Here is a 20,122-nt window from a genome sequence, read left to right as displayed (position 1 = left end):
GCAGCGCGTCGCCGAAGCCGCGTCTCTCGCGGCAGCAAGGCAGACGGACAGGATCAAACCTCTTCACGCTGCAATTCACGCTGCAATTCTCCATGTGTATATTTTTTGTCTTCAGGTGTTGATGTCCCCGGTGCTGTGCTCCACGGATGGATATATTGAGAAAACTTCAAGCGTCACTCGCTGAAGATTTCGAGCAGTACTTTGACCGGGCCTATCGCGATTTAGCCGCTGAGGTTGCTACTCGTGATGCGAAAATCAAAGACCTTGAGAAAGAAATCGAGCTCTCGAAAAATGCCCAAAGAGACGATGTCGCGCGTATACGAGAGTTAGAGAATCAGGTTTCCCGTCTTCAGGAGGACCTACGCTGGCAGAATATAGGACCCAAGGATCAGAGCGCTGTCAAGGACAAGTTGGACGAATTGCAAGAGACGTACGATCCCGACAGATTGCTCAAGACTGTTCGCGAAGCCGATCCGAATAACCCCGATGGCAACTTTCGTCAGGCCCTCGAGCAGCTTGAATGCAGCTACCGTGCTTTATACGAAGACGTTAGAACTCTTCTTAAAGTAACAGGTTCCCTCAGGACGCAAGTCAAGAGACATAAACATACAGTCGCTCAATGGCAGCGTTGGTTCTCTCACAAGAATTCGGCTACGCCTGTCGAAGGGACTGTGGTCAGAAACAGACGTCTTGACGGAACATCCAAAACTCTACGAGGCCCCGAGAGCTTGACTGATGGCGAGCTGGCATTATCGCTTTCGCAAGGGTCAATATCGGATCTAGTTCCACAGAGCGCCGTGGAAGCGCCTACCGAACCTTCCAATCCGAAGGCTGATTCATCAGTCCCGACGGTCTCAGTCAGTGAAAATGCTATACAACAGCCATTATCGCCTTCCTTTCCTCAACCTCAACCAGATCCTATTCATTCTACACCGCAAGTGAAACAGGAGCGCGATGAATATTCGGACCATGTGGTTATGATGAATGTCCCCGAATCGGATCCGTTATCGACACAGTCTGAGGAACCGACTAGTGCCGGCGATAGTCGTCCACCCCACGATGCTCCATCTGCATCAGAAAAGAATCCAGAAGGTATCCATGTCGAAGATCGCGCCCAGGTGAGGCCTGTTAATATAAAGAGCGAGGATCTATCTTCAAGTCCGATTCAAAGCACCTTTCAAAGCCGCGAATCAAACCCTTCAGGAACGCAGGATTTGGATGATGTCGGTAGTTCTGTGAGGACACCAAAAAAGCAATCTTTTGTTGTATTTGAGGAGACAACCTCGAGCCCCCGTCAGCAGGGGCAGTTTAGACGGGACCAAAAAAGTCTTCGTGCACTTCAGCCAAAAGACGACAACAGAAAAAGCTGCAATCAGGCCGTCGTATTTTCTAGCTCGAAACGAATAAAGGTCTCTGAAAGGGGAAGTGCTGCAATTCCTGCTGTTACAGAAGACGGCGAAGACGAAAATTTCGGTCCCCGCAGAAAACATAGGGATGAGATGTCTCGGAATAGTCTTGAACGTGTGCCACATTCCGCTTCTCGAAATCCAATGGCGCACCGGAGACTCGATGATCTCCTGGAGGCACATTCACCACTGAAACGTCAGATACTTTTCCAAGGATCCCCTAAGACATCTGCAGTCTCTTCGCAAAATCGGAGCAACTTTGATTTAAGATCTCGGAAGGTCCCGTTAGAACGCAATCCGCCTTCAGAAAGCCCGTGCGGGTTTGATGGCTCATCAGAATTGCACGTACGAAAGAGACGCATCACGTCGAATACCAACGGTTCCGAACCAGACAATGGTGAGAGGCCGAGAGATGTTTTGGAGCACGTTCCTTTGAGAGCACGACCGCTTGAATCTCTCGACCTGAGCTGCTTTAAGGTCAATACGGAAAGGAACGATGGGCTCGATTTTGCTTTCGACGAGGTCGTCCGCAAGCAAGATCGGCGGATATGTCTGCCTGGCTGCATGCGTGCAGACTGCTGCGGAGACAAGTTCCGCGCTATGGCACGAGCCGGAGGTATTCAGTCGGCGGACATAGACCGCCAGATATTGGAGGAGTATCTTGGTGATCAGAAGCATGTGCTCGACGAAATCAGCGACCAAGACCGGGAAGATCTACTTGTTGAAGCGAAGGCCAGGTTTCTAGCAGACCGATTTGGTAGACACAGATATGCACATGAGCGTCATCGTTCCCCTCCCGGTTTCTGGCGTACAGATATGCCGAGCACGCAGGAATTGGCCAGAGATCGAGAAGAAGCAAAGGAATTAGAGAGGGAAAAGATTAAAGAGCGATACAGAGAGGCCATGCGACCTGGAGGGCTCTGGAAGTTTGCTGATGAGTAAGGCAGGCGAGAGCAGCCGTTATTCCGAAAATTAAACGGACCCAGCTCTCCCTTTTACACCTCATTTCAGGGTAATATATGTCCTGGGTTTCTTGACACATGTCGCGATTATGCCGGATGGGTTTCTACGGGGGGAAATATTGTATTATTTCCAACAGCTATTTGCTTCTGTCCTTGTATTTTTAATTTTTTCACTGGTATCATCAACAGGAGATTGGTTGGGCTAAATTACTTCTTGATAGAAAGCTTTTCAATCTAGAATCGAATTGGCTTGGAATATCATAGCCTATCCTTTTGTCTTGGGATTTTCAGGACTGGTTTCAGCCGACTTCGACTGCTGCCTTCCCTTTCTTTGATGAACCATTTGTCTACGGTTCTGATCATGTTTGGATGGATCTTGTCCAGCTGCCTTATAATAAAGACGAGCGACATTTTTTTCTCGCCAGTTTCAAAAGCCTGTGAAATTCTGCCTTCTAGTCATTGATGTGGAAACCCTTGGGATCTGTATTGTAACTGACATCTTGGGAAGCGGCCTTACTTAAGAGCCTGATTCCTAATAGACACCCAAATCGATGTCCAGCTGGTGACTTCCATGAAGACTCTTGCTAATTCATGGTCGTGGATGTGATCAATTGGCACCCTGAGATCTAACTTTTGCTCGGTCCTGGTAATCAAAGAGCCACTGGATATAGTGCCCGCAATCGTCCAGTCCTGTCGTGAATAAGCCCATGTGATGTCTGTTGTATACGAAGAACCGGACTCCTTGAAGGCCTCCAGGGCGATACGTAGCTATAGATGGCTTAGCATATTTCGGTCTTCTCTCCGCCGTTGAAGCCGTCGGTATCGACGTTCACAAATGCTCCATCCTGTGCAGCCACGGTAACCGTTACGCAAGCCCTCTTCACTCACATACGTCCCTTCGACAAGTTCAAAATTTCCGGGAGTCTCGAACGCGTTTGCGGGACGAAATTCGGATCAGAGGTTAGAACTCAACAATCGTATGTACCTTTCGTCTTTGACGAGGGCAATGGTGACCGGTAGGTATACCTTGTACTGTACACCGGTGTCACCGACGATAGAGATCTGCTTAGCTCATCAAGCAGCCAGACCTTGAAATGAGAACCCTTGTGTATTAACTGTAGGATACTTCTGGATAATAATATGCACAACAAAAAGAATCGTGATCACCACCTAATTCAGTGGGAGGGTGGGTAACGTAGAAATAGCATCCGTATATAGCATACATCTCAGGCTGATTTGCGAAGAATCCATCATCAAAAGTAACAGTGATATAAACCATTATTACTTGGCTATCTTTTGTATGGAAGTATTATAGCGAGTGTTTGTGTGGATTCATAAAATTGTCGATTAGTGGACTAATCAACTGCTACCGCTTAGATAATAATACCATCAGTAGTTATCAGCTGACTGTCAGAATATATATTACCCAAATAGGCAGGTGAAGGTCTGGACATGGGCCTGGGTATAATTCAGCACTCAAGTCTAGGCCTTTTTCTTTTCTTCCCTCGGGTATGATTCTGCGCGGTAATTATAAATGTAGTTATCCATTCAGATAGAAGTTGGACAAACACAATAGTAGGCTGCACCTTTTCATACAAGCCTATACGGTATATGCCATTATTTGTCAGCGTCTAGAAATGTAGCGATCAAAGCAAGAAGCAATTTGATACCAGGATGGAGATGATCTGTATTGGGCTTACATGAACATACTTTCTTCTCTTCTTTTTTCCCCCTTTCCCTTCCGGTTTCATTTAATCATACCACTTATTCTGTTGGTGAATGTCAATGCTTAAAGCAGTAATGCATTGTTATGAAGGATAAGCAATGAGATGATGGAGGAAGGATTCTCCAACTACGTACAAGGAATGGAATATCCATACCCAAGTCACGGGCATCCCATGTGACTAGAGATGGAACCTCCATGCTTTCTGTCAAAGGTCCTTCCCTCGTGGATGCCGCATTGTACCGCGACAGTGAATATTCTTGTCCCTTTTCTGAGCAGGTTGTAAAAGGACGAAAGGTTTTATAGGAGGTTACTATGTATAGCCTCTATCATATTTTCTTCTGGCTCGGTTTAAAAGTAGACAACGCTATCGTTTGTTCTCTTTTGGTAAAATATAACCTGGTGGCTGTCTATATATTAGCAGAATGTCACTAGTTAGTAAAGGAATAGATAGATATTAACATCTACTAAGATAATTATTTTATATAAAATTTTTTTTAAGTAGAATTAGAACTATAAATTACACCTTTTTTTTTTAAAAAAAATAAAGACCCTCTTCTAAACAGAGGCGTGGATATAATAATACTGCCTTTTAATACTGTATTGCATCGACCCTCAACTTTCAAAGGATCCTCCATATGGTACTTCGTCGATCGCAGTTTCTGAATGCTTTTCGAAGACTATGTGCCTTCTTGTCTTGAACGATTGACGTTTCCTGACTCGCTAGTCTGTTTGCTAAAACCTATTGTGGGCGAATCATCCGCTTGCGAGCTACGCACGTAGGAATGTTGATTTGTGTCGAGTCAGCTGCTGGTCGTCATGATAACGTTGATGACGGTGGAGAATTATTTTCCTTTTTTTTCTCCTCTCATTTTATTTTTGGCTGGAAATAATTCGAACTCGGTATGAGCTGGTCTTACGATGCCTACCCTCTCCTCACTGCCTCGAGAGCGAGAGAAAGCCTTTGATTGAACTGACTGGATGATGCATTGGTCTTCATTGACGCATGATGATGCCCTCTGCAGCTTGGCTTTGTCCACACCGCAACTGTTGACACGTTAGACCACGAGGAAGATACTTCTGCCAGGCTGGCCTCCTCCCAAGAAACTTTCCTTTTGTCCAGTCCTGCATGCGTTGGCTCTATTTCTCAATTGTCTACAGGCTCTGATGAAACTTCCACGTCATACATCATGTACTCTATGTGTACAATGCACTCACGCAGAAACTGACGTGGTCCGACATTTTTCAATAATTGCATGTAGCAGCGCCTGATACAATGAGGTATCTTTCGCATGCTCTGGCGTTGCCACATCGTGGCTAGGAGTAGTAGTAGAATATCCTTTCTTTCTTTCTTCTTTTTCTTTCGAGCACAGGCTCCTCTCACATACGATTGTGGTGTAGTGGCATGTGGAAAGGAGAACATTTAGGATAAGCTACTTCCAGGCGGGCTTCCCACTCATATTATATTCTTCGCTTTATTTCATATGGTTTTTATTATATACTTTTATTCCTAAATAGAAAAAAAAGGTGCTTTATAATAATCAGATTCATGTGGCGACAGTATGTTTTGCTCTTATTTGTCTGATATTAGACGGGCTGAGTAAAGACATCCAATACGTTCGAAACAATACTTTAAACCCGTTTTGAACGGTTGTAAACACCGCCAATATCCAATGACAACCACATAATTGTGACGATAGCAATCACAACGAGGGAACCAGGATTCTCATTACACTGTGAAATTAGAGCCCATGTCATGAAACCCCACGATGGCAGGGCTCACGGCCGAGAGGACGTGAAACTGGACGTGCAATTTTCGCGGGTTCTGGAACGACGCCCCACGCGTCAAGTTTGTTTCAGCAGCCGATTGTGGAGAGGGACCAGCTCCTTCATCAAAAGGATAGCACGAATCAGCTGTTTTATTATTACTTCGAGAGCCTCGATGGCTTCTGGAAGACGTGATTGCCGTTGCAACAGTCCAAACTTGAGGCGTCCGTTCGCAACCTGGAAGCTCCAGCAGGAGAGAATCAATGAGAGATAAAATAATCCAACGGCTTTAGCTGGGGACTCAGGCCCAGCCTAGCCGGGGAACCCTGGCGAGCTGCTATAGCGAGCCAGAGGAAATGAAGCTAGGAAGCGCGTCATTGTCGGCTCTGGGGCGTCAAGCAGCACGACTGCAACGGGCCGGTGATTGGCGCCTCTGCGAGTTAAATCTCCGATAGGCTGGCTCTGGGCGGGCTAGCAACGGCTCCAACCCGCCAAGATGCCTTGGGTCGTCAGTGATCACCGTGGCCGACGCACGCTAAATCCGCCTCGCCCTTGGTCGTGAACGCCTGGTCCACCCCAATCGCCTCAATTCTCTTTTCTTGTTCTTCCTCGAAGGTCCGCTTCCTTCACCGCTTCGACGCACCCGACGATGCGTTGTCCCTCACCATGGTCATGGTGGAAGACGTCTGTTCAGGGCTGTTTTCACAGTATTCCCGTGAGGTGGGCGTCTGGCATTCCTCTCATACGGAATACGTCCCTCGCAAAGATGGCCTCATCATTGGCAGTTCGTCTCAACAATTTCGTATTCAACTTTCCACACTGGCAATCATGGCGCAGACGGGACAGCATCTGGAGCGTGCGGAGCACCGAGCACCGTCCGTTCTAGAACTGATTGCCTGGTACCATTGCCCAACGTGCTTGGACTATGAAGTTGAGACCCGCATCCTATCCACCATCCATCCCCCCCGCCGGAGGAGCAAGTGACCGTTGCATGATTGAGGAATGTGGACGAGTATTCTGTGTCTTCAGATCGGGAGCGGGAATACGGAGTACAGAGTACGGAGTATGTAGGGTGCAGAGTACAGCGTAGCAGACCGTAGCAGCTCGAACCTCATCTCCATCGGTTTTGTGGAGAGGATCATGATTCATGGTAAGTCCTGAAACGAAAATGCCATTACGAGAAACTTTAATCTGCCCCCTTTAGGAGAAAGATGGAAACTACTCCATAATCAGATCCGGTCCATGGCCGGCAGTGAGCAACCCGTCAACTGCCATCTATGGAGTAGTAGGACCGCAGTCCCCAAACCCGATTCAGATTCAGCCAGCCTTAGGCTTTCAACCAAGCGATGCCGTGCAGGGCCAGGCTATACCGCTCAACATAGTACGTACAGTGCAACAACGCGTCAGAGAAGGTGACTCTTGCGCTTACCGCCACTCGATAAGTGACCTGTCCGTCGGCCCGAGCATGATGAGCATGCTGCATCGTGCACTCCTTGCGTCCGCGGAGGTCTGGCGGTGACTTCACCGCCTGCACGCACTGGAATTCGTCTGCAAGATACTCTTCGCTCCTTGCTCCTACTGGCTGATCGCGAACAACGCCTTCAAAAACAGGTAGTTGCTCCTTCAGATCTCGATTGCAGACGAGTCATGCTGACTAACGGTCCATGAGCTTCAAGGTTTCCCCTCCGCATTGTGGCTGCCACTGCGTATGGCAGGAAAAATCTTATTTTCTGATTATTGCCCTCGGGTCGAAACGCCTGCCAGGGCCGCCATTCAGCAATGGTCACGGAGAACACACGTTCGCGGTTTGAGGCTTGATGTTTTTAATGACCGATGCCAACAGTCAGGGTCCACCAGTCCCGCCATTCGAACGGCGGCAGCCGTCTCAGGGCTCTAGATTAGCAGGCGATCAACCGTTCATGATTCATCCGTCTCATCCTAGGGCCGGAGCATCCACTGCCTGGCTTGCACTGTCTCCTCGACTCCTCAGGGAGTCATGCCTTCCGTCCTCGCTGCCTTGGGATCCGTTTCGACCGTCTACAGCGGCCCAGGGCAAAACACGCGATCGCTGCAGGTTAGCAGCCAGACTACTCGGCTAAGCCACCACCATCAGCCCCACCCTATCCCGGTAATCTTGCTGGCTTGGATTGTCCTTCATCTTAATTTGCTGAGGCTCTTTCGCACACATTGTTTATCTTCCTTCGGGACGAACTCAGGTTGCAGTTCCAGCAACGTCTTCCGTACCCGAACTTTAATGACCGCAATTTCATGGCCAGGATCTGGAACGGTCGTCGAGTGGGCCGCCATCGCTGAAATCGGAATGTCTTCTTCAGAAAAATGGAAGAAAGAACGCACAGAACGAGAAGTCTGGAAGAGAGAAAAAAAAAGAAACGACGAAGAGAAAAAGAAGTATTGATGGCCAATGCGGGAGAAGTTATTGTTGATGCCTAGGAGCAATAACATTCAAGTTTAAAGCCCTGGATAGCCTCTGGACAGGGGTCTATCAGGTAAGGACATGGTAGATCACTGGCTCAGCATCACCGCCACCGCACAAATACGACGGCCAGAGGATGCAGACGCGGTCAGCAGCTGTGACCATGTGGGAAAGCTCAAGGCCAGGCACGGAAAAGCAACCCCACCGGTTGACTGGACTAATTGCTGCACTCCATGGACTTGCATCCGTAGGCAGATATCTATCTATCTATGTATGTATGTACATGTATTGCAGAATGATCGGCTTTCTAATTCGGAAATAGCTCCCTCCCACAGAAGAGAGACTTCGAGCCAACTGCTTTGTGCAGAAACAGCGTGGCAAAGTACTCGACTACGTCAGGTTTTCTATTTTCTGTTGCAATCTGTTTCTCCTGCACCGCCCTGGCGCAGCAGCTTGCTGATTGACAACACAGCAGTACACTGTACCCCCCATCCCCGACTTATCCAAGCTGGTCCACGCACGACATGTCAGAAGATTGGCTTCAGCACCCTGGCCGGGCTCGCCTTGCAAGTTTCAACGGCCAGCGCGTAACCCGAACAAGGATGGGTTCGCTCTGAAATTAGAAGCCATCCGGACCGGTCCGCCAATCGTAACTGAATGGATACCTAGCCAGCAGCCGTCAAATAATAGCATCAGATGCATAGGCCTTATGCCAGGCCCGTCTTGACCTGACAAGTGGACATGGCCACTGAGTCTCCAGTCAGTGGAGAGAGGCTGGAGCATGGCATGGCAGCTGGACGTTGACGAACTAACTCTCTCCCACACACCCTAAGCCTCATCCCGTCCGGGTCCCTTTAGTAGTGCCAACCATGCCAGAAACCAGAATCTGAGACACGTTCGATCCCAGATCCCGGCAAGGCAGGCTGTAACGGAGCTGACAGGGTGGCTGACCGTTGGAGGGTTTAATGAACCCTGTCCCTGTCCTGTGGAAAGACGTGCCGGGGGCGCAAGATAATAGGTTATGTAGTTCCTTTCCTGGAACACTGTTCAGCCAGTTATCTGCATGAAAAACAAAGTCTTTTTGACCATAATGCCAGCAGGTTCTGATGACATGGTCGTTCTTACTCCGTAAACGTACTCTGCCAATTTTCCGGGTGCTTTACGGAGCATTACTTTACAGAGTATTCCGTAATGGCGTACGGAAGTGTGGATTATGGAGTCGTCAGTCGTAAGGCTTTGTCTAGACGAGTTGAAGCGGTTCGTCATGCCGATGACAACTCCGTCCTCCGTCTTTTCGAAACCAGACCAGAAGATCAGTTCTCCACCTGTAGGGACGGTCCGACGCTCCGTAGGGGCAGGGGTGGTGGTGAACATGTTCCTTCCATGGAGGATTAGGAGGCTAGCTAACGTTAGTAGCTTAAGTTAAAATATTAATATTATTATTATTATCATCCCTGCCGCGATGGACCTTAAAAACTGCTTAACTGTATTGATTGACTCATCTGCGTATTTACCGACTGACTACTTACCATGATTGTAAGTTTAATCCCCTCCGTCAGTTTCAACCATGTTCCCAGCTCAATGGTCAATCGGCCTTACCCCCCTGGCCCCTGACCGTTGAGATGCCACAGGATCTCGAGACCCGTAATCCTAATCGTAATCCGTAATATTAATTCCCGACGTATGAGATGTCCAGATCCCGGATTGTCGCAGAGGCAAAGAAACGACAGTCGGTATATGGAACACCTTCTGATCCATCCATCATTGGTCCACAGCCCCTCTCCCTTGACCCTGGGACATATCCAACCCCAGTCCCGTCAAAATCGTCATCTCTTGCAAGAAATGAAGCTGCGTAGACCAGCTAGCCTCTTCTTTGGATTAGAAAGGCAGGGCTTTTGTGTGTGGGTTGCTGTTTCTGTGGTATGGAGAGTGACTTGTTGTGTCTCTGACCGCTCCGCTCCATAATAATCAATCAGATGTCCTGTCAGTCCTGACACAGTAAGTTAGCACCGTTAGGCTAGGTAGGTTAGGTAGATAGTTAGCGAATCCACCTAAGCTAAGATCCATAAGGTACATACATTAGGTTGACAGATGGATACTCCGTTAGGTACAGAGTACATATGGGGTACTTCCATTAGTTCGTGCCGCTTCGTGGTTGTCAGAGCAGAAAAACAAACACGATCTGGAACAAGCTCGGGTGGGTAATTAATTAGGTACCCAGGTAGTATTCTTATTATTAGCTATTTATTATCATTGCATGACAAGCTGGTTTTCTTTTTCCTTTTTCTCTTTTTCTTTCGTCAACTAAATCTTATTTTCTCTCTCGTCTCTAACGCTTTCTACACACCCCCCCCTCTAGCTTCCGCTGTCAGATCTATATAGCTTTGTTTCGACTCCGCCACAGACACTCGCTTTTGTGCCCAACCAAGAAGTCTAATCGGCTTGAAGTCCTGGTCAGCCACATTTAATTCACGCCCCAGACAGACGAGACTGCCCGATCTTGACGCACGTGTCTGACAGCCAGCTGGCGCATCGCCCTCGACCAAGCCCTAACCTGGTCGCATTTATCGCCTCTGCCTACCCTACGTACCTAACTTGGCAGCCTTGGATCTCAAGCCCTGGCTTGATACGATTGGCATCCCCAGAAATACCGAGTCGTCGGTCAGGTTAACGCAGTCTAAAGCCAACCCGCCGTCTGAGCCACCTTCCTTTCAGCCAGACCCGTCCACAGGGCTTATTGACTCGTGTCACCACAAAGGCATCGTCAGCCACTGTTAAATCGCCTGCAAATCTGCTTTATTGCGTCTGCATCCAATTTCTCTCGACAATTTCTGAGAATTTTTCTATTTGGTGTGCACAAGTATTCTGTGCGTTGTGCCTCGCAGTTTTGGTCCCATTGCAGAGCACCGCAGAACAAAACCCCAACCCCCTCTGAAGACGCGCATATGATCCTCATACATCCACCGCAAAATACAATATCCCCCGCCAAAGTGGATATCTCACTGCTTCTGAAGCGTGACGATGAGGAAGAAGCGCCATCGGTATCTGCTGCATCTTCTTCCAGGCCTTCTACGGCACCCGTCGTGACCACGGCCATGCCTGCAACAACAGCAGTCTCGGCTCCAGCACCCACGACAACCACATCTCTTGCTAAGCCTGCGCTCCCGGCGTCAGCCGGGACAAAACGCCTCCAACCCGCGCATTCCAACGAGCCACCGGCCAAAAAACAGTCAAAATGGTCCCCTGAGGAGGACGCGTTGATCATCGAACTGCGCGGAAGGGGGATGAAGTGGGAGGACATCAGCAAACGGTTGCCGGGGCGAAGCGCAATCAGTTGCCGTCTTCACTACCAGAACTATCTCGAGCGTCGGAGCGAATGGGACGAAGACCGAAAGAACAAGTTGGCTCGACTGTATGAAAGGTAAACTCCACGGAAATCTCTCACGCAGCGCATGATTCCCAAACTTGTCTTGCTGACGCCTGCGCATCTAGGTTCAAGGCTGAAATGTGGTCCAAAGTCGCCGAGGAAATGGCGATTCCATGGCGCGCCGCGGAAGCCATGCACTGGCAGTTGGGAGAGCAAGAGATGGCCCGCAGAGCCGGTGTTGTGCCGTTTTCCCTCTCCAGTGGATCGGGGGAGTCTGCATCCAAGGCTCGTCGAAGTAATACAGTGATGCCACGGCTCAGGAGGCCCTCAGTATCACAGCGACCGGCACCACCTCAGCTGCCGTCTGTTGAAGAACTCACTGCGGGGGTGCCAGCATATTCATCGCCACTCACACGGACGATGACACAGCCCATCGTCGACCCTTATCGGATGACAAGGCCTCCTCCGCCGCTGAACATCAGTCAACCTGGTGATCTGCCTGGCGCAGATCCGGGTTCATTAGCACGCACAAGGCCGTAAGGGAGGAGACCGGTCCCTAGAGCCCTCTTAATATTGCTTTTTCCTGTCTTTTCTTTTCTTTTGTCTTGCATAGCGCGGTGGGAGGTAGACAGTCATGATTGTGCGAGAAAAGTTTGCGAGAATCGCCTGGTTGCAGATGGAGTCATGGTCACGTCTCTCACGATTTGATACCTGTTTGCACACACAACTTTACGATGTTTGTAATGACCGGCGGTGAAGGGTTTGATTTTTCGAAGCAACCACTCCGCTATTACTTCTTGTTGTCTTTGTTGTCTGGCGCTCGCACAGCAACAGCCCACCAGTTGTCTTTTTCATACCCCGATTCCAGGATCAGGCCGCCTGCGTTGCGGATGTCTTTTTCGAGCTCATTTTCTTCATAGAGATGGTAATAGCGATGAAATGTTTTTGTGGTTTGGCGATCATCTGTTCCTTTCCCAGCAGTAGCAGAAGTAGAATTATTGCTTCTCATGACCCACGGGACCATCACGTCCTGCTGGTCGCCTTTGTCCCAGCCTCTGCGACTGGTCTTTTGCTCGAGCGCCCACACGTAGATCAAAGCCTTGCCACCTTGGCTCGTTTCGGTGGGAGGCTTCAATGTCTGGAGAATTTCGCGTATAGCGCGGACTCTCCTGTCCGGGGTCGAGAGATGGTGGACCACTGCAATGGAAATGGCAAAGTCGAAAAGCGAAGGGGGATGCGGTAGATTCAATATATCAGCCACGATGGTTGAATGCGGCTGATGCTTTACAGCGATCCGTGCCAGAGCCTCCGACCTGCCATTGAAGAATCAGAACATGCGTATATAAATACATGTTACTATTTTCCTTGCCCATTACATGGAATATTCGAATATACCATGTGGCCTCTCCCCCAAAAAAAGTGATATGTATTCCGACCAAAGTACATACAGCCGGAATGAGCCACTTACCTGTCGGACGCGACGATGAAGATGTTAGGATTTACAGGCAGATATTTGCCATTACCGCAGCCAACATCTAGCCCAACGGAGCCTGGTTCCTGATTCTGGAGAAAACGCTCCACGATCGGCCAGGGCTATGTATGATGTGTTTGTTCAGTCTCAGTATGGATCCATAAATCAAGAAAAAAAAACTAGGGATATGGATATATGTGTATATACCTTGTACCGTGTCGAGGAAAAGTGCTCGGCGATCTGCTGGTACACCTCATGCACGTGTTTTTCCTCATATGCCTCTGAGGGGTCCTTGGAGCTCTCCTTCAAATCAGGTGATGTCTGGTCAGCCGGTTCCATGTATGTAGCCTGCAATGATTTCTTTTTTGCTATTATTATTATTCTTATTTGTTGGATGGTTGGATTTTTGCGACAGTATTTAATGATGATGATGGACAGACATTGGCTGCACGGCTTGCTCCTCTCTGGTTTGCTGCCGGGAGTGAGCGAGGACAATTCCGGATGACTAAGCGTCTTTCTGCCGCGCCATCTCGCCTATTGGGCAACAAAACTATCAAAAAGAGCCTTCAGCAGCAAGGTTGTTGTTGTGCCCAAGTCTATGACTGGGTGAGAGAGACGTTGCGAGAAGGCGACGATCTATCATTTTGTACTGTACATATCAGTGATTTTTGCCGGAACGAGATCGTGCCATCTCTGTGGTCAGATCGTACATACATACATACATTACTACTACCACTATTACTAATGTAAGTACCGTCTCGTCCAGTCTTCATTCCGAGGAGCTTTGTATGATGTACTGTACATCTTGTTTGAGAAATTTGATTGTTCGATTGTTCTTATCATTCTCTGTTCTTCCAATCGTCAGTTGTTTGATTGAATTTTTTTTGACATTTTCTGCTCTTGACTTGTGCAGTTACTCTTTGTTATTTCGTATATATCAAGTTTATCTGCACCGCTCTCGAATATTATCTAATATTTCCACTTGAGAGTCAATCATGTCCTTCCAACCAACACCAACGGACGTCTCCGTCATTATCTCCACGGCCTCATCTGGCCCTGGGACAGAGAGCGGTCCTTCAATCGCGACCGAGCGTCGTGTCACGCCGTCATGGACCGTGTCACAGTTGAAAGGCAAATTGGAGACGATGACTGGTATTCCTCCGGGGAACCAGAAATTGTTATTGAAGTCCCCGGGGAAACAGGACCAATGGATTGAAGGTGACGAGAGGCTTGTTGGAGAGTGGGGTTTGACGAGGGGTTGTGAAATAGAGGTATGTTATTGCCCATCAGTATACTATCCCTTGTCTTTCCAATTTCGTAGTTTTAATTTTTCACATATTGCTGTGGCCTTATCTTGTCTACGAATGATTGCATAATTGGGTATCTTTCGCTCTCATCTTTTGCTTGTTTCATTATTGCTGCTTATTCATCTCTTATGACTTCCCCCAATCGAAATGAATTGCCTTCCCAAGATCAAGTTCTCTCCGTCTCTACTGGACGAAATAAGATACTCTGGCAAAGTCAGCTGACCAGCTAGGTTCATGATACACGCCCGCCGTCTGCAAGGCCAAACTTCTCCGACCTCTCCTCGGTGGAGAAGTATGAGCTTCCAACAGAGACCTATGAGGCCCTGCCTAATTCCGTTCTCGCCTGGAAAAAGGCCAATAAACTCGGTCGTTTCGACCCCAATGCCCAGACGCCGGAACAGCTGATGCAAGCACAGGCGGCCAAGGATCAGGAAGAGGTCCAAAAGAGAGGTGAGAAATGAAAATGACTGCAGTAGCTACTTAAAGCCAGACGTTAATACATCGTTAGGCATAACTGTATCCGCACGTGCTATTATTCTACCATCGTCACCGCCACACGTACGCCGCGGAACCATCCGCTACGTTGGACCGGTTCCTGAGATTCCCTTTCCGGGGTTGAAGGGAAAGGTTGATAATCAAGAAGGTCCACTCCCGATCTGGGTAGGCATCGAGCTCGATGAGCCCACGGGCAAAAATGACGGCAGCATTGGTGGTAAACGTTACTTTGAATGCCTCGACAAAAGAGGCGTCTTTGTGAAGCCGGACAAGGTGGAAGTGGGCGACTTTCCTCCACTGGATCTGGATGATGAATTAAATGACGCCATGGAGGAGATATAGAAGTAAGACGAGTGACGTTAGTGTTGTCTAAGAACCTCTAGACGGGTGATACCAAGGACGACCAGTTCCAACCCAGTTGATTGACAAGCTAAGATCTAGCTGGGACGAATGTGAATGGCATCCAACTGACTAAGTTATCATTGTATATTTTTAATGTGATTAACAAACGATGGTATCTTGTAGCAGCAATGCATCTATATCCAAACTTGAAGCATATGCACCATCTAAGTACAGGATTATGTATCGGTCATCGGTCATAAACATTAAGTGTATATATAATGTAAGGAAGGATGGACCTCTGGTTCCATGTGCAAGAAAAATTCAATAGTAGACATTAAATCAACGCCCGTCGACGCCGTGCAAGATGAATGGTATCTCTCGGGATGCTTTGAGAAAAAAAGCAAGCATGGCATGTAACGATGATCGATCATATGAGGATTTCGAATGTTCGTTCTCTCTCTCTCTTGATTCAGGACTTCTCACGACGCGCCATCCTGCATCGTGATCGGAACAGTAAAGTTGGTCGTTCCGGCCGTGATGTTGGCATTGCCGTATTCCTCGGAGAAGCCGCCGAAGTTGTCCACGGTCCACCGGTGCCTGACCTGGAGGTTCCAGACCGGGTAAGAGCGCGGGATCAGGTTCGCGCTGACCGTCTTGTCGGCGCAGGGCTGGTAGTCGCCCGCGACATCGGTGCCCTGGCAGGTGGTGTTGAAGCCCGGCGTGTTGGGCCCGGCGCGGCCCGAAATCACGAAGCTGTATGCGCAGCCGCCGGGCGAGCAGCCGACTTCGAAGTTCGTCACTTGCCAGGGAGCTTTGCCTGCTGCCCCGTAGAGGTGGTAGACGCTACGAGCATCTGCGAGAGGAGCGATGGAGGCGGCGAGGCCGGCGAGGAGAAGATCCAGGCGCATGTTGTCTGTTGTTGTTTCTTCTTTTTTTTTTAAGTTCAAGTGTCGAGTCTTGTTGACCGGCAGTGATATGGTTTTGGATGTGGAATTGAGTGGTTTGTTCAGCAAGAGCTCTTCTTGAGAAGGAGGTAGTGATAGTGATATAAATACAAAAACAAGAAGCACAGCACATAGGGGAGAGGTTGACTTTTTAAGTAATACATTATCCAATGCTAGAAGGATCCCCTAGTTCTACAGTACAGGACTACTTCGCCAGCAGCAGCTAGCTAGCCTACAGGAAGGCTGGCTGTCAGAGGAACGCGAAACGGCGTCGCCAAGCACTCGCGTAGTGGCCGACTCCTGAATCCTCGCCAATAGACAAGGCCGGATCTTCGATACTAACAATAGAACCATGCAACCGCATGATGTAATTGGAGTAGATCGTCATTTCGATAAAACCAAGCCACTCCGTCTGTGCCACTGCCACTCGTGCCCGACAGCCAGACAAATCCTATTTGCAGGAATTGACAGGCGTGGAGTGAAACAGATACCGGTACCTACAAAGTTCAAAAAAAAAAAATAACTCCTGTACGTAGTAGAAGTACAGTAGTATCTATAATATGCAACTCTGACCAAGACACGTTGTTAACAGCTGAGAAGTTGGATCAGGCGACCAGATATACGTAAATAGCTAAACTAAATATAACAATCAGCACGATAATTTGACATGTTCCACAGGAGAACAAACGGATGTACAGAGTACTCGGGAACACGTGTTAGGGTAACGTGACACCCAAAGACCCCCAAGAACGGCCCCAAGCACAGTGACTCCTTCCTAAGTGAACAACAACATCCAAGCGAGGCTCGAGCTCACTCCACAAGAGAAAAAAATAACTCACAAGCGCTGATCTTCCCCGAACCAGGTCCAACTATTATCTAACCTGCAGCAGTCCCACATGGATGGATACTGGACAGGTCGACAGGACACAACTTTCCAATTCTACCAGATGACAGATGTGATATAAATATAGTATGCTATATATCTGGTCACCTGGATGCTTTCCAGCTTCGTTCAGGGTTGCATTCACGTTGTGACTTCCAAGTCTCTATATATAACTTGAGACTATCGAACATGGCGTGGACTATTGTCTCGGCTCTGGATTTGGGAGGTGAATCCTTGATACCATCCAGACGTATCTTTTCCAAACTCAGTTATTCATCGACAATACGAAGGCTCTGAAAAAATCCAGGACATCTTACCCAAGGATAAGCTGTTCTGTTTAAACCAAATTGAAGATTGGCTAAGACCACAAACTAACATGCGAAGGTCAATAAGATGACACCGACTATCCCGACGTATGAGAATATATCCAACGCTGATCGATAACACTACCGTAATACAGGAGATACCTGTCGTTTAAGACATAAAGGCAAGTTTGGTGAGCTCGGGGAATGCCAGTCTTCGAGTATCATCCAACAAGCAGAACCTTGAGACGCCAAGATTCCACCCCAACCCATCGGAAAGAAAGAAACCAAGAAACTCCGTCATCAAGTGCTCCTGAAAAAGCCGGCTAAATATGCGCAATAATATTAAACAGATTCAAAGGCGTCGCAAACAACAGGATTATAGTAAAACTCATTCGATAGGCATGAAGTGAAAGGAACAATATCTATCCCCCTTTTTATCGCTTGTTCTCAGAGGCCTTGGATTTGCCTCGCCCCTTGCCTTTCGTCTGAGACTTTTCGGCAGAGGATTCCTGTTCAGAAGCAGCAGGTTTGGAGGCCGTACTCGCAGAATTATCGGCCTTTTCCGCCTTTTCTGCCTCAGTTGGAACACACCCCTGCGTGAAGAACAATCGTGCATCGCTTTGATAGGCATTCGCAAAACTATAGTAATTTCCTGTGATTGAGATTTGTGTTAGTGTCTCCTCCTCTGGATATTTCAGTAGATCGGAAGGGTATATTACCTCTGGGAACCTGGAAGACACATCCTTTCCCGGCGCTGAATTGGACACCTGATATATCGACCTGCACTCGGCCGTGGCAGACATAAAAGACCATGTGCATTCGCTTGGAATTCTTCGGCTTCTTGACCCCGCCAGGGGGAATTTCGACAATCCCCGATCCGATGAAAGGAGAACTGAGCAGCTTTGCAAAGCGGAAAGTCGAGTCCTTAACATCTCGGGTTTCAATGCCTGCTGGGGCATAGGCAATGTCTACACTTTCATGTCAGTGTTGCAAGGGCAGACTATGTCTTGAGGGAACGTACCCAGCACTTCCTCCTCATCTGTAGCCGTCTGAGTCTCCGGATTCCATTTCCTGATGTACCCGTGGAGGACTCCACCTTCGGTTTCCCAGGGGTCCGCGTGGTCTTCCTCCTCATCCTCCGATTCGTCATCTTTGCTTCTCCTTGTTTTCGACTTTTTACTAGACGTTTTACGTTTCCCTGTCCTCCTCTTCTCAGGCGGCAGCTCTTCCGTTCGGATGATTTCCTTGATGGTGGATAGAGGAAATCGCTCTCCAACTTCTGCCTCGCCGTCGCCATAGACACATCGCTCATTGCGCCAATATGCCAGAGGTCTCACTGATACTCTTCCAGACCGGGTGTGCACCACTTTTTCATCCGATGGCGTTTCACGTTTGAGAATGTATAAGCTGCGACCTTTGAGAGGACCCGTACGTTTGGCATAATTCTCAACAACTTTTTCCAATTCCGGATTCAACTGTGTCGTCGAATTCCCGGTATCAGCTCTAGAGGACTTCGCTTTCTTCGAAGGTCGTCGGTCAAGTGGCTCCTCGTCTACATTAGCCTGTGCTTGCGCTTTCGGAGGCCGTCCCGGACGCTTCCGCTTTGGCGCATTGTTTTGCGTGTCATCGGCGACTTTCTGTGAGGCACGCTTCCCATCGACATCTGCAGCAGACTTCTTTTGGTGAGATTTTCGTGTATCAGCTGCTACAACTGATGGTGATGCTTCCTCTGAAGCATCTTGAGCCCCAACGTCTTCCGTGCGGGTAGTATATTCGGCTGTATCGTCGCCATATTGATCTCCATTCTCACCAGCAGTCAAATCGTCATGTGTTTGATCGCCTAGATTTTCGTCTCCGTACACCAGATTGTTTTCATTGTCTGAAAAGTCTGCGGTAGCTTCTGGTTCAACTGCCGACTCCTTTTCTTTACCCTTGCCTCGTACACCATTCGTGACGGGAGCTGTGTTCGGTCGACGGTCGTTCAGAGGACGGCGATCAGATCGCGTGGATTCCTTGTTGTTCCGCTGGCGCACAGAGGACGGACTGGGGGAAGTTTGATCACTCTGAACCACTGGTGACGATCGCACGCCTGGTGTTCTTCGAGGTGAACCGGTGAGGCCGGTTTTCATAGGTGATCGCGCGACAGGAGGAGGAAAATATGACCCCCGCTGACCATTGGACCGAGAAAGGAAATCGGCAGGTCCAGGAGCGTTTCCTAGAACTCATGATTTGTATGAGCACAGTGCGATTCTGATAAAACACAACGCAACACAAACGTGTAGGATATCGCTAGAAACCGGTCGGCGCAAGACGTACCTTCATCCATGGACATGCCCTCGGAACCCATTATCGTCTCGTTGCCATTGTTGAAACCGTTAGGCCTGACAGGGGATTTCTCCGGCGATGAAAACATCCCATCTATCTCTTCCATCCCGTGCTCATCGCGTTTGCCCTCTTTCAGCGTAATACCGGTACGCCTGAACCCCGTTGTCAGCGTCCGCGCAAATTCTGGATAAGGAGAAAATCCCCATCCCAATTCGATATCCACAGAAAAAGAAAAGTATACTCACCTACCGGCCTTGCCAACGTTAGAATAGTCATATTCGCGAGCTTTTACAGGCCCCCGAGGAGCCATGGCCAAATTCGAAAACCTAGATGTGTGGCAACAACAGGACAACAGCTGCAAGCGACAATCCGACTTGGGTATAGGATGCGC

General features: G+C 48.7%; 7 protein-coding genes across 7 annotated transcripts; 4 read left to right on the top strand and 3 right to left on the bottom strand.

Annotated features, from left to right (window-relative positions):
• Positions 1–146: 146 nt before the first annotated feature.
• Positions 147–2,348, top strand: T310_9618 (uncharacterized protein; the record flags this gene model as incomplete). Its single annotated transcript, XM_013467956.1, has 1 exon — positions 147–2,348. The coding sequence occupies one exon, from the start codon at positions 147–149 to the stop codon at positions 2,346–2,348; it is 2,202 nt and encodes a 733-aa protein (XP_013323410.1).
• Positions 2,349–9,339: 6,991 nt separating this feature from the next.
• Positions 9,340–9,824, bottom strand: T310_9617 (uncharacterized protein; the record flags this gene model as incomplete). The annotated part of the gene is made up of 2 exons (XM_013467955.1): positions 9,340–9,708; positions 9,822–9,824. 2 exons carry the CDS (start codon positions 9,822–9,824, stop codon positions 9,340–9,342), a joined length of 372 nt encoding a protein of 123 aa, XP_013323409.1.
• A 310-nt stretch (positions 9,825–10,134) lies between these two features.
• T310_9616 (MYB DNA-binding domain protein) lies at positions 10,135–12,199 on the top strand (the record flags this gene model as incomplete). Its single annotated transcript, XM_013467954.1, has 6 exons — positions 10,135–10,193; positions 10,269–10,290; positions 10,384–10,489; positions 10,895–11,055; positions 11,178–11,713; positions 11,785–12,199. 6 exons carry the CDS (start codon positions 10,135–10,137, stop codon positions 12,197–12,199), a joined length of 1,299 nt encoding a protein of 432 aa, XP_013323408.1.
• A 250-nt stretch (positions 12,200–12,449) lies between these two features.
• Positions 12,450–13,854, bottom strand: T310_9615 (uncharacterized protein; the record flags this gene model as incomplete). Its single annotated transcript, XM_013467953.1, has 4 exons — positions 12,450–12,972; positions 13,128–13,252; positions 13,338–13,478; positions 13,849–13,854. The coding sequence occupies 4 exons, from the start codon at positions 13,852–13,854 to the stop codon at positions 12,450–12,452; spliced, it is 795 nt and encodes a 264-aa protein (XP_013323407.1).
• A 271-nt stretch (positions 13,855–14,125) lies between these two features.
• T310_9614 (Cell polarity protein (Alp11)) lies at positions 14,126–15,274 on the top strand (the record flags this gene model as incomplete). Its single annotated transcript, XM_013467952.1, has 3 exons — positions 14,126–14,401; positions 14,668–14,887; positions 14,928–15,274. The coding sequence occupies 3 exons, from the start codon at positions 14,126–14,128 to the stop codon at positions 15,272–15,274; spliced, it is 843 nt and encodes a 280-aa protein (XP_013323406.1).
• Positions 15,275–15,693: 419 nt separating this feature from the next.
• T310_9613 (uncharacterized protein) lies at positions 15,694–16,522 on the top strand (the record flags this gene model as incomplete). The annotated part of the gene is made up of 2 exons (XM_013467951.1): positions 15,694–16,185; positions 16,409–16,522. The coding sequence occupies 2 exons, from the start codon at positions 15,694–15,696 to the stop codon at positions 16,520–16,522; spliced, it is 606 nt and encodes a 201-aa protein (XP_013323405.1).
• Positions 16,523–17,840: 1,318 nt separating this feature from the next.
• Positions 17,841–20,041, bottom strand: T310_9612 (uncharacterized protein; the record flags this gene model as incomplete). Its single annotated transcript, XM_013467950.1, has 5 exons — positions 17,841–18,091; positions 18,126–18,374; positions 18,428–19,621; positions 19,723–19,883; positions 19,977–20,041. The coding sequence occupies 5 exons, from the start codon at positions 20,039–20,041 to the stop codon at positions 17,841–17,843; spliced, it is 1,920 nt and encodes a 639-aa protein (XP_013323404.1).
• Between the last annotated feature and the right edge of the window lie 81 nt (positions 20,042–20,122).

This window comes from Rasamsonia emersonii (genome assembly GCF_000968595.1).
Source record: "Rasamsonia emersonii CBS 393.64 chromosome Unknown ctg1118621762158, whole genome shotgun sequence".
NCBI classification, from domain to species: domain Eukaryota; kingdom Fungi; phylum Ascomycota; class Eurotiomycetes; order Eurotiales; family Trichocomaceae; genus Rasamsonia; species Rasamsonia emersonii.
The sequence above is the reverse complement of the archived record's forward strand: the minus strand, read 5'-3'. Positions and strand labels throughout refer to the sequence as shown.